This window comes from Aythya ferina, assembly GCF_964211825.1.
Source record: "Aythya ferina genome assembly, chromosome: 2".
In the NCBI taxonomy this organism is placed as follows: Eukaryota; Metazoa; Chordata; class Aves; order Anseriformes; family Anatidae; genus Aythya; species Aythya ferina.
The window spans coordinates 38,093,335-38,108,006 of NC_140297.1; the positions used below are offsets into that span (position 1 = coordinate 38,093,335).

Sequence of the window (14,672 nt, forward strand, 5' to 3'; positions counted from 1 at the left end):
ATAAGCCCTCTGGATCAATAGGCCCTAACAAAACTTGAGTTTAAGGCCTTCTACTTTAAAGCTGTTACTTGACTCATATCACTTAGGGCACACAATACGGTCTACATCTGCCTAATAACAACTCTACAGTATAGTTAAATCCTTGAATACTACAATCTTTAAAGTGCTTTAAAGATCGTTCACTTTAAAGTGAACTAAGTGCTAGATACTTTCAGCTAATTTTTAAATATATTTAAACATGCATAGTTTCTTTGCTATCTGATCACTTAATATTTTTCTAGGACAAAAAACAGAAGAGAAAATGAGAAGTCCTATGGAAGAAGCTAGTGACAGACTGAGTTAGCTGAAGACATACTGTGTTGCTCCAATAGCCTTTGTCACTACAACCCTGTTGTTGCTCATTTGAAAGCAAGATAAACAGTAGCTATTATTAATAAATGAATATTAAAATGCTTGTTAAGTTAGCATATGGTGCTTCAAGATGTAGAGAAAAAAACACCACCACAAACCTTTCTTGTTTTTATTCTTGTAATACAAATCAAAACAGAGTAAAGAAAGCTCTTCCCTCTCTAGCATACCTTCACAGTCTATACACCTGTGCCTTTAATGGAAAAGTCAAGCCCAAAATAGCCTAATGTGAATTACACTTAAGATGTGGGGAAATCGTTTGACAGCATATGGGTCCTATTAGGTCCACAAAAGGTGAACAGTGTTATTTCGTTCCCCTTTTGTTTTCTGTGTAACACTGATTTAAGCCAGGTTTCTCAAACTACCACATAAAGTATAGTTCTATATAGTAAGAATTTCTAGAAATCAGTGTCATGAGGTTAGTACCAGAATGGCAAAATTCTCAAATGAGGACCAATGGAAACACACATAAAAAGGTCAAAATGGGAAAATGAATGCTCTTCTACCACTTCATATTTTTTCACGATAGCCTGAGAATCAAGAGGGATGCAATGATAAGTAGGATATGGGCAACTGATCCATCTCACCTAGATTAATTTCAGTCAGACACTCCAGTAGTTACCTTTGTCCTTTCAGCTAAATCAGCCAGTGTTCTCACCACTAGCTATATCTTTTAGACAAGAAATATATCCCCCAAATCTCCAAACCCCAAACAATCAAGCCCATTAAATGTTTCCCCTTTTCTTCTATAAAGAACAAAGAATACATTACATTTTTCTGTGTGAAGTATGCTATTAAATAATAGCTTGTACACTAATTAAAGCAAATGTAATTGTGAGAACACACTGACATTGTTAAAGTAAATTACCCAATTCGTTAATAGTTTCATTTCAAGTGACCTTAATTGTATTAATTGTGATATTGAGCAAATTAAATTGAGGAGTATTAAATGCATTGTTCCAGTCTGTCCTTAGAGGATCAACTTTCCCATTACATGAATGAAATGGGAATACTACCTACTACATTCTTCAAAACTTATGTCAGAATGTGGTGAGTCCTATAACCTAGAGTAAAAAATTACTGCAGCTCAGAAACAGCTACCCTAGTTATCTTGTTTCAATGTAATATAAATCTCGAGCATTTGGAAATGAACAAAATACTTGTTAGATGCAGCACACAGCGAGAAAGCAGAAGTGCAAAGTTTCTGAAATTTCTCTTCATGTATTCAGTATTTACTAAGTGCCTGCTGGAGACCAAAAAGATGTGATTCATGTCAGTCTGATAAACAGCCCTATTTAAAAGAGAATCATTCAAAATTATTGTTAGAATAGAATGAACTATATCATGAACATTTTTCGAACAGAAAAAGTAGTACAATAAAACCAACTTATAATTAAAAGAAAAAAAGGCATGTATACATACATGAATGTAAATGACAATACAACCAGATCCGAAAGTTATAATTGAAAGTAGAGTTTTCCTAAAAGAACTAAAATCTTACCTTTGAATTACGAGACTGCGGAAGTGTGAATTCCAGTCTCATAATTAGTACTAGTTGTTAAAAAAGAATGTATGAGTGCATATATTCAAACAATATTTATTTCTCTATCTTGGAAAAAAAAATCAGACATAAAGAAAACAATATAAGCCAAATCAACCATTGGAAAAAGAGTGAAATAGTATCTTTTGTGTTTTATTATTATTATTATTTTTTAATACTTTAAATATTAAAGGAGAAGAAGAAAGATCTTGACTGTTAGTTAGTAACTAACAACCTATTCTGACATTGTAAAACTGCCAACAAGCACATTCTCGTGACTCCTCATAACTCAAGATTCAAAGATCCTCCGCTGCACAAAAATTTGGATTGCTGTGACCACCCAGGTCTTTCTCTATATGACACTTACCTCATCTGCAGTGCTTTAGTTTTATTTGTTCAGCTAGATAATTGTCTTCTGCCTAGTATTTGCAACATTAAACCTTACAACTGCTCCTACTGAACCATGTCTTATTCCTCTCAGGTCACTTCTCAAAAATCTGAAGAATACTTTGAATTGTATGTTTGCCCTCCATCAGGCTAACAACCCTGTCCTAAATAAAACATGTTTGATCTCTGTAACTTCATTGAGATTATAATGAAAGTACTGAATACTACTTGACTCAAAAAACATCTTTCCGAAATTCCATCCAATATATCCTTTCAAGCTGACAGCCAACAAATAAAACCTAGTCTATATGGTTTCCCAACAAGCTTAACAACAATCCATGTACTTCCAAGATTTCTGAGAAAGCCGTGGGAGATGATTTTGAAACTCCAACATGACATTGTATCTCACAATTCTCCATCAAGCTTTAATATCAGCTAAACAGTCCTCCTTGTGCATTAACAAATCTGACCATCTCTATTATTAAATACTTATTTTCAACATACTTATCAGTGACATGTCTCATCTCAGTGAAGAATTCTGTAAGTTCACCTCCAAGGCAATCCTTTAAGAATTCAGCTCAGCTTCATAAAATAATTTGCATGTCCTGATATTCCACAATATTATACAGAACATCTCCAACTAACGGACCATCTCTCTTGAAAACATCTATGGTACATGATACAGAATGATCAAAGATGGAACAAGATGTATCTTGCATTGTAATTGCTACAGATTTTCACCAAATAGATTCTGTATGTCACCTGAAACTTGAGTTGAAAAACATTCAGGCTTGAAATATTTTAGTGTAGACAATGAAATTCAGGAACATCTATTCTAAAACGCTTGGGACTTGCCTGTCCTGACAATGAATTTATCCTAACTAAAGCATTAGTGTGTTTGTTCACATAAACCTTTAAAAGACTGGAAACCTTTTCTAAATTTAAGCAATGTCTGCAAGATCTTCTCTGTATTTAGGAAATGGCTGCATTTTCCCAATACTTATAGCATCCTATGGTATTTTTAAGAGGGTTTTCAGATTTTTCTTCAATGAGATAAAGGACTCTCACAATTTTCTAGTATGCTGCAGATCTACTGATAGAAGACTGGATAGGTAGAAGGAATAAAGAATATATATGTATACATATATACACATATATTTTTCAATACGAATTATGTTAATTCTCCACCCAATTTATTGTTTGTTTCAAGAGTTAGATAGTTAATTTGCAAAACACCGATTGCTTCTTTATTCTGAACTTCTAACCAGGCTGGATGGACAGGAATGACTGTATACTTTGACATCCCAAGACCTAACACTGCCTAAACATATCCTTTACATAAAATTAAATATTAAAAATTCAAAGACTTATTTTGGATATATAAAGTTTCAAATTAAAATGCAGTATGTGTCTCTCAGAAAAAAAATACGAAGATGAAATGGATGCTTTATATAAAATATTTACATAGATAGCACATAAAAAATGTACCATAGTTGGTAACCTTTATGACTTGGGGAACCATGTATTTACATATCTTTATCTTCGCATGTGCGTATGTGGTGTTGTGTATATATTTTTAACAGTTGACAGCTGTTTTAGAGCATACAGAGATGCCAAGCTGAATGAGGGTCTTGATTACTTCAAGATTAGCTATCTAAAGTTTCTATTCATTTTAAGTGTTGTTAGTGCGAAGAGTCATTAGTCACTTCCTTGTCTCATAGAACATCAGCATACATTTACATTGTTAATGAACATTTGGGGTAAATGAATTAATGGCACTTTTAAACATCAATTCAATACTAATAACTTTGTATGTCAGAAATGTTAAGGTTGGGATAAAAATGAGAAACCTTTTCAGTCAAGGTAACTAATCGCTTCTGGGCACAATAAAGGGTAAAATTAATTTACTGTGCTTTTTAACAGTGTAAAAATCTTGATTTTCCTTTAAGTAGAGTGGAGAGAATTACCAATATTTTTTAGGGAAAAAAAATTAGAAAAAGCTTATCTTTCTTGATTGGTGTAGACTAGAAGCAAGCTATATTTCCTCTGGAAAATGGTTATTTTCAGTTTCTAAAAATACATACAAAAACCCTTTCAGTTTATCAAACTAAAATCGCTCCGTATCATTAAGATGTCAAATATAATAGAGGAGTAACACTGACCTGGAATCACTATTTCATCTACTCATCAGGTTTTTAAACACTTCTTCCTAGATGTTCATGCTCATTTTTTACTACTGAAAAAGCTTTGTAAAGCAATGAGGAAAAAAATGAAGAAAATTAACTCAAAGGAACTATGAAGCTTTACTGATGTATTTTGAAGTAAAATATCAGCTTCCTATAAACTGAAGTAATAAACCTGGCTAAGCAAAACTTGATGTAGCTTTATTAGTAAGCAATGGTAAACATAAGATTTATAGACAGATACACCCACACAGAATGGCTGATATGGGTGAGGGACTTAAGAAATGTGACAAAGTTGTTTCAACTCTGTAATTTAAAATAAATTTTTTATTTTGCCCTCCTGGTACATGTGTTCAATGACTGGAAAATTACAGGTAGTTAAGGTGCCATTGTGTATAACTGAGTACTTGAGGAATGTTTTCATGACAAGGATCTCAGCTTCTTGTTAAGCTTATCGCTTTCTTCGAACCAACTATACTGTCACTACTAGCAAATAAGTAGAGAAGACAAGCAACACAGACATGCATTGCATTATGCAAGCAGCTTGCTCTCACTGTTCATTAGAGTCTTCCAAATACTGCATTTAATTAATTTACTTAGGGTTATAAAGTAATTTCTACCTTTAGAGCCCATTCATACAGCTGACTTCGAATTCCGGTAATTATTTCAATAAGAATATTTTCATATTTTCTTATTTGAAGAAAGTGAGTCAAACAAGATTTGGATTTTTTCGCCTTTTTATATTTATATAATCTTCTCTAAAATAATACTTTGAGCTCTATCATGGTATTAAAGAAAAAAAAACAAACAAAAAAACTCTAAAAGCAAAGCAATGTAAAAGAGCCCGTGTTTCAGAAAGTAACATAGCCATGCTGCATTTCAATATTCTTATGCTGAAGTCAGTGTTTGGTTTATGATTAAAAAAGGATGACAGCGCATTAAACATTTGGCTAATGTTTCTGTCTGTAATTGAAAGTTGACTTTTTGTGGTTTTCATTAGTGTCAGAGTGCTCTACACACACTCTGTGAAATGTTCTTTAAGTTGCCCTGTTCAACTTCCTTGAGAGAATTAAACAAATTATGACAGGTACAGTTACCATGACACACTTATGTAAGGTTTCTATGTATAAAGTTTTAAAAAAAATACAAAACTCACCTTCCTCTGGTTTGTTCAAATAACTCTGCAAGGGATCAATGCCTATTTCTTGTTCCTCTGTTTGCAAAGGGTGACTAGTTTCAGACACAGAATGATACATACTGGCAAGAGTAATTTCCACCAAAGGATATTTATCTGAGGAAAAACAGAAAAACAAACACTCAGTGTTTCTTTAGCTATTTTGCAATCACACAAGTCAATATTGAAAATGCTTAAAATCTTTCCTTATTTTTCAGACAAAACATCACCATTAGATGTCGAATAGTGGAATAATGGTATTTCCATTCAAATGTTTTATTATGTGGAGTCCAAAACAATTGTTATAGTACCTCCTGACAATCACACTGTAAGTAAAATACATATATGGTTTTGAAGGACTGTGAGTTGGGATAGGAACGTTGGAACGTCTTTCCTTCGTTTTCCAGCTTTTAGTCTGATTTTAGTCCCTTTTATTCTGATTCTAGGGAAAGTTGATGCTAGACCTTGGCAACAATGAAAGTTATAAAGCAAAGCTGAGGTAAGACCCATCATCACCCTTCTGGACTCACGACACCTCACCCTAGAAAAAGATTCTCATTTAACCACTTGCATTTCAGAAACCTTGGGTCAAATATGAAACAACAGGCAGAGGGATGCAAACATATGCAAAAAAGAATGAGACAATATTGATCAGTATGATTGGTGGTTTCAGTTTTATTGAGATTTATGTTATGTTTCTAGAAGGGTGGTGTTAATGAAGCATTTGAAGAAACTTAATCTCCTGGTTAGTGAATATTTATAAAGAAGTTCCTCCAAAATTAAGGACAAAAGCAGAGAAAGTACGTAAATGAAAGCCCAGCAAGTGGGTGATACGGGTTCATCATTAAAGGCTGAATGGAATTTCAATCAATATCACACAAGTGAACAAGAACGATGGTAGAAGTTCATGTGAAGAATGTTTCAAGCTAATATTTGCTGTAATGAATAAGAAAATGCCAATAGAGGTAAAAAGCAGATGGTGTTATGGTCAGAGCAGCAAGACAGAGAAATGACCTTTCCAGTGCATTAACCTAGTGCAAGAGTACATTTGTCAAGACTACATTTTGGTCACTGTAATTTATTAACAGCCTGAAAGAGATGGAGCAATGCAGAACTATGGCAGCCAAATAGGCTGCCAATAGGATTTGCCCAAGCAAAGTAATTAGCTACCTACATCTGCCATCTGAGTTTTAAGTATCACTTACTATAACTGCTTCGTTTACAGTATCTTAACTTTCTAACTCCAAGAAAATTGTATTTCCAAATAAATAGATAAAGACAAACACAAAGAGGTACGTACCAATCAGGATTGGTATATTATCAATTCAGAAGTCACTTCAATTATGATCTTCTCTTGGTTGTTACAAGGCATTGGCCATGTATGCTTAACACCTTTAGTTTATCACCAATAAATGAAAAGTGACTGGGATTCTTAAGACTTTTCTAGTTTTATATCCTATTCTTCAGCTTTATTGTCCTACTACATTATGTGAAAAATGCAATAAATAAGACACAAAGGTAGCAGGAGCACTGTTAGGCATTACCTTCAAACCAATCCACTGTGTGGGTTTTGTCCCTCATTTGCTGTGGCAGCTGTGTTAGCATGATGCTGAAATGATCACACCACCTCTCCCACTACTGCTTAGCTAGAACAGACCCTCTGAAGCTCTTAGGAACAAGCAGCCAGACACTGAGGGAAGGCAGGACTACCTGCTTTTGCAGTGGTACAAGTTTATGTCAAATTATTACAATCAAATAATCATGGCCTCATAGAAACACAAACACAGCATGGCCTCAAATGATTCTTTGTACTAAGTCAAAAAAAAAATGAAAAATTTTGAGCACAAGTACACTTCACGTGTTTATGTGATTTATTAACCATAATCATAGAAAACACATAACTTGGAGAAAAATGTTTACCAACTTGCTAGCCACTTAAACATTTTGACGTTTACCTGCAGTCTTGTGGCTACATATTATAGACAGACGTTTGTAGCTACCTGATATTTTAAATAAATGAATGAAAAATTGAATTAAAAATGATTTTACTTTTAAAAACATTGTAGAAAGCAGTGTTTACAATTTTCTCCTTGTTGGAATTTTAGTTGCTGCTCCTGTTCTTTTTTGCTGTATCATTGTTACTAGCTTTCTTACTGACCTTTTGACTTTGTCTTTGTAAGACTTACAAGTTTATTTATACTGTCCTGGCAGAGTTTAACTTTTTATTGTTATGATCCTTCAGACCGTATCTGAACAAGGCACAACTTGGATAGCCTTTCAAATTGAGAACGAGGCTCAAAACCACATTGTTGGCCTTCGCACTTTTAGCAGCCACCACTTCATTAAAACACAATGTGCTTTGGACTATTTATTTATTTATTTTTTGATTCTCCCCAAATGCCATGCCTTTACAACATATAAGAGCCACAATTTACTTTACAGACTGTTAGAACGGTTTTAGACATCTTAAGATATTTACTTTTGATATTCACACAGTGATTTAATCAGTTATTTGTGTTTGCTTATGGATACATTTGATTAGTTTTCCAAAAAAATATCACTATCAGTCTTGTCACTCCACAGTCCACACAATTTTCTTTGTGGTTTTATACTTAAGTTCTTTTCAGCTCTACTAACAAAGAACAAAGGAAACTATTAAATAATTACGATTACTCTTGGGATCTTACTCCAAGAAAGATTAATTCTTTACAGGTTTGTGGTTGATTTGTAATGGCCTATAACATATTGCTCGTATTAAATAAGATGCAAGTTAAAAGCTTTTTCAATAAGAAACAATAAAATTGTTATTAAAATCATCTAAAGTTCAATCATTAGCCTCTAAGACTTGATACTGCCTACCTCAAATCTCAGTCAAGCTAGCAGTGATTCTGTTATCTATTCCTACCATTTTTCTCCAAAGACGAAGGGCTTAAAAAAAACAGAGACCAGGCAACCTTCCCAGTGCTGGGAGTTCTACTATTCTTTAATATACATGCAAAAATAATTAGGGCTGCATATGAAACATTTATATAGTTTAGGGGAATGAAAAGAGACATGAATCCAACCAAGAGGCCAAGGCATGTAAGCTCAGTGTTTGGCAATGCTCCCTAAGAGTGAGAGCAGGGCAGGGCCCAGTGCTGTATGATGTCTCCATTGAGGAGAGCTCCACAGGGCAGCTCCTCCCGGACCAACACCCCCAGTGAATGAACCCAGTGTGGCTGTCAGCACTAGGAGAGGCAGCCTGTCAGTACGTCTGTCACCTGCCAGCCCAGGTTCTCAATGGAGACATCAAAAATCACATGAAAGATGAGCTTTAAAATTCAGAATTCCATTGGATGTGAAAAGGATGCTGCGGAGATACTGGCTTACACATTGCACTCTCTGCAAATAGCCTCCTTCACAGTCATAGATAATAAAATATCCACCTTATTGGTTTTCACCTTGTAACAACCTCTTTCCGCATACCAGAGATCAAATACCTGCTCTATTTATTATCTGCTAGCTAGAAATACAAGACAAAGGCAAAAGCCTACATGAGATCTGCTCTATCTTTAGCTGAAGCACCAATGAAGCACCAGTCATCTGGACTGGAGCTGGGCAAAACATGGCAACGTCATGTATTACGCAAATGTAAATTGACATCACTACAACCAGAAGAGTACAAAAGAGCAGAGTCATCTGTAATACATGTATGTTTATAATAAATGCTTATGTAATAAGCTGATTGTAATGAATGTTCAAATAGAAATTGAAAAATTCAAAATAAAACCAAACTTTGTGGAGTTCTTTTAGCAGTGAGACTGTTCACTACCACAAGAGCAAAATACAAGGCCACCCTAATATGAAAAAAAATTGTAAATTTAAAATCAGTATTTGATAAACATCACAATCTGAACACAAACACTGTACTTCATTGCAAGCCATTAAGACATGCATTTACCTCTTCACTTGCAACAGATATTGAAATGCATATGGGTAACATGCATTGTTTCTAAAATAGTTACTAAATAATTTCATTTTTATTTTTTTTAAAAATACCTCTAATGTTTCCAATAATCATCAGTGTTTATATGGAACTTTAAAAATGATTTATTCAAACTATGAGCACAAAACACACCAAATCACACCTATATATTATTTAGCGAAGAACATTCATATTGTTTGGGCAAAATTAGAAAATATAATCAGTCTCATAAAAAGTATTTAGAAGGTGCAACTGAATAGGTAAAACAGAAGTGGGCTATCCTGACCATTTACGACAACCATTTTCTCTGGAAAAGCTGGTGGTGAACTGAAAGGAGAGGAACTGCAGGCTGGACAAGGTCTACCAAAGTAGAACTGCATAAATTCCAACACAAGTCTCCAAACCAGCTTCCTCTGCAACCTGAAACCACTCTTAGGAAAACCAAGAAGGTATATGGCCAGGACTGCAGGATTATTTGAACAAACAAGGTACATTCCTGAAAACTTACCCCACTCTTGTTTTCTGACATCTCTGACATTGCTTCCCCAATTAAGCAAAAAGGTGAAGCTTTTAATGCTTGAAAAAAGGAAGAAGGGAATGTCCTATCTTGGAGGAAGAAACCAAGCAATGCTTTTCAATATTGGATATGCTAGGAATGAAAATTTGTGTATATCAATACCAGCAGCGATACTGGAATACAACATTTCTGAAAATTACTGACGTGTAGCAAAGTATTTAAATAATACTTTGTATTCATTCTATTAGACTGTATCATCCACCTTCTCCATGTTATCTTTGGGCCTTTATTTTATGGCATATAGCAAAGTTTACCATTTTAATTACTTAAATTGATGACAAGTAGAGGAAATACTTGTTTTGCTAAGTGATAAATTAGCTGTCCTGTGAAGTCAAATTGATTAAAATGACCTGACTAAAAGCAAGTGTCTGATGTCGTAATGGTCTTATGCATGTTTTGTTAAGTTTGACAGCATCATGTTATGAGGGTTCACAATTCTGCCCCTCATTTGCAGCTTATGAAGTAATCAAGCATGTTAGCATGCAGAAGTGAGTACTCTCAAGAATGCAAAAAAAAACCAACAATTTTAAAGTAAATATGGAACTAAATATTAGAAGAATAAACATGCGTTGTGTATATTTCAAGCAATGAAATACATATGACTTGCAAAAGATCTAGAAACAGTTCCAGATGCTGATTGCTTTTTTGGCCATATCTCCTAGGTCTTAAATGAATCCTTCTAAATGAGGGGGGAGAGAAAAAAAAAAAAAAAAGCAAAAAAAAAAGCAATCCTTCCTCTGAATAGAAGGCTGAGCAGGAGACAGTGCTGAGCATGAACTTTGAAAATCGAGGACCATTTTATTGGATACTTTGTTTAAAGTTGGATACTTTAATTAGAAGGACACATACTAACAGACATTTTTGAAACTTCTGTTCCACCCTCTAACATTCAGTGCTTTATTCTTTGCTTTAGGAGTGACTTAGGCCACATAAGCCAACTAACTCACACCACCGAGCTCTTCTGCTCTCCTTCATTTGAGTCCACTTCTTACAGACCATACAACCCTTTACAACCACTATGTCTATTTTAATACAGAAGATCTAGCGCCTGGGTTAAAAGTAGCTAGGATCAAGCCCAGCAGGGATGCTACTCAGCTACTTCTGTAGGTTGTTACCACTTCCTGCAGAAACATGCTGAAGGAGGAACATTCACTAACTCTGAAGAAAGTGCACAACTTGACAAACTTTGACTAGCATAAAGCAAGTCTGTTTTCTTTTATAAAATGTATCAGATTATGTATCATTAAAATAGAATGATGCAAACATAAAAATGGACTGACATGGAAAAGCAGATTAAAATTAACATCAGCTGGGGTCCAGAACAAAACAAACAAGATCATGTCACTGATGGACAGGTTAACAGCCAGTGAGTCTGATGATCATGAAATGCAATTAATTTTGTCCCATTTAATAACATTTCCTGCATTTTAACTTCTGCCTGTCTAATCTTTAATACAAAAACAGAGTTACATTGGACTTTAAATAAGTTAATTAAGTATTAAAATCAATCATGTGAAAGTCTTAATATTTAATATTGTTAGATTGTATATCAAAGTGGTTTTATTATTTATTTACTCCAAACCTTTCCAGAATACTTCATGTGGCAACAGGGGGTCTGTATCTCACAAGATAAATGCATTTACAATGCCAAATAAATTATATATAAAAGCATTTGTCTTAATACATGTCATTCAATATTAAATATCACCCATTGGTACCACCCTGAAACCCTAATCCATTTTTACCAACCGCACATTTGTATTATTCAAATGTTGCCTATTAAATAGCTGTCTCAAGAGCCACAGTAAAGGAATACATACCTAAGAACAATTATCATAGGAGCTTTAAAGCACTGTCTACAGATTTAACCCTACAACTTTCATGTCTTAACAGTACTTAAACATGCAAAGTATGAATTCAGCAGTGAATTAAAATGTCAGGGAGAAGAAACAGTATAAATAGCCAGGGATCATGACAATGTATTCTCTTGGCAATTCACATGATAGTTAAAAACTTTTTTATGCTGCAAGTTAAAAAATAAAACAGAAAGCAAACACACAAAACTATCCTAAGTTATATTCTCTTACTTTGGAAGACATTAAATCTTCAACATATTTGTTATAAGCATGGAACAAGTTCACACAGTTGCTAGCTTATGGTTTTCTTGAGGCTATGTGACTTTGCAAGGTACCCTAGTTTCATTAAGAAATGCTTAGAGTAAATAAATTAGAGAGGATTGAAAACCTTATGTACTGTCCACCACTATATTCAATAACCATAGTCCCCTGCCAACTTCATTGTTTCCTAAGCTCTAAACCTATGAATAGTAACATTTGACATCTATTGAAAGGATGGCAACTGAAGTACAGACAGCATCAACCAACATAAATTCCCAATTTTACAGTTATATGCTCAGGTTTGGCACTATGTATCTAATACTACTACTACTAATGAATGAATAGGAGAAAATATACAAAACCAGTTTCAATTTTACAGCAAGAACTTCCTAAATAAAACCCCACGCCCTCAATACAAAACTACATGTACTTTTTTATGCAGGTTTACGTGACAGCCCCACAATGAGGTTGTTATGAGAATGTAACTTTGTTCCAACTTTGATTTGAAACAAAAAATACCAAAAACCCACAAAGCCAACAGCTAAACAAAGGCCCTAACACTGAACACTCCTCCTACCCCCAGGCATGACCTGTTCAGCAGCAGACATGAAAATGTTGTATTACTGTATTTTCAACAATTTAAATAGATAAAGATTCCTCCGAGAGGTGACAGGGTGGGGGCATGGCAGGATTTTGTTCCTCTGATGGGAGCAGTACCCTGAGGAGCAGCACAGCAGTATCAGGAGCTCTGGCATGAAGTGGAGCAGCATCTTTGGAAAGAGGTTTGTTGACCACTTGAGGAGTTTTCTATGTCAGAATATTTACGGGACTGATGAGTAAACCCCACAGAATGTACAAATAACAGTGCTTCTGACGAGGGCCTACAGCTACGGGTGATACAATGATTTATAAAAGAATCCTTGAAGGGTAAAGAGGAGGCAGCAGGCCAATCTTGTAACATAGCAGCAGTCTGTTTACTAACAATGGTAATAAACAAGAAGAACTGATAATCCTTACACATTATCAAAATTATAACTTAATTGGCATAACAAGTAAGATTTAATGAAATAAATCACATTACTAGAATAGTAATAAAGAAGAGTATTATTTGCTCAGAACGAATATGTCAGTCAAAAGAGTGAGAGCAGTGCCTTGTAAACAGAAGGTATCTGCATTTACTTGGATGTCAAGAAACTAGACGAAGGTTGAAAATATGGATAATAAAAGATGGTGACAGGGAAGACTACAACACTTGTAGAAGACATAGTAGAAAAGGAACCTAATTGGACAATGGCTATTAAGTAGGTTTGGGGAATAAGCTGGTGAAAGGGAATTTTTATTTCAATTGTATGTGTTTTGATTTGAAGTAGGAGGTGGAAAAAGCAGACAGGTAGGTAACTGGATTAAACTGAACTGGATTCTAAGTGACTCACAGGTAAAAACAAATCAGCTCAGAAAGATGGGAAGTTCTAATAATGTACTCTTAGCAGCACAAAGTTCATGATTCTTAGTAAAGAAAGGAGGTGGAGAAAAAAAATGGTAATACAAGGAACAAGATTTCAACAGAGCAAACTTCAATAAATCCATAGATTTTTTAAAATATTTATTTATTTATTTATTTATTTATTTATTTATTAGGAAAAAAAAAAAAAAACACACCAAGGGAAGACAGCAATTCAGGTAAGCTAGCCAACTTTGTAAGAGACCTCTCATATTGTATGTAGTCTATCCATTGCAGAAGAACGACAGAAGATGGAATGACAGGAACTTGGCTAAACCCAACACTTAAGTAGAAAGCACTCTAAGTAAAAAAAAAAAAAATAATAAAAAAAAATGAACAGGTCAAATAATCCATGCTGAGTGTATACAAGCACCAAGTCCCATGGTCAAATCAGAATGGCAAAGAACAAATAAGATGGAATTCACAAGGAACACAGAGAACAAGAACTTAACATTCTTTATCATGTAAACATGCACATAGGCACACTTCAGTAGGAAAAAAAATAAAAAGATTTGATCTGTTATTTAAAGGAAGGGGACAGTTATCAAAGAAGTGTTTGCTAAACAATTCCATTGCAAATTAGATGGCTAACACAGCACCACTTAAAATATAAATGGGCTAGCTTAAAAAAAGATTAGAGTAGGTAAATCAGTTCTTTTCAAATCATCAGATACAATTCAGTTTAAGGCAATTTCCTACAGTAGTTTTGACTAAATTGGCATTGTCCTCAAAGAGGGAAGTTTCATCCTCCTCCTAAGTGACTGTTGGTACCCCTGTGCCACGTTCCCACTACTGGCATAAGTATCTGCATTGAACCAGGT

The 14,672-nt window shown here is 34.5% G+C and overlaps 1 protein-coding gene across 5 annotated transcripts in view; it reads right to left on the reverse strand.

Annotated features, from left to right (window-relative positions):
* The window catches only part of TBC1D5 (TBC1 domain family member 5), a 318,666-nt gene that overhangs the window by 184,506 nt on the left and 119,488 nt on the right, over positions 1-14,672 (reverse strand). For all 5 annotated transcript variants that reach the window (XM_084509911.1, XM_084509910.1, XM_084509909.1 and 2 more), the window contains one exon: positions 5,675-5,809. In XM_084509911.1, the coding sequence (XP_084366037.1) occupies positions 5,675-5,774 (100 nt within the window). In that variant the 5' untranslated portion in view covers positions 5,775-5,809. The remainder of the gene's footprint in view (positions 1-5,674; positions 5,810-14,672) is intronic.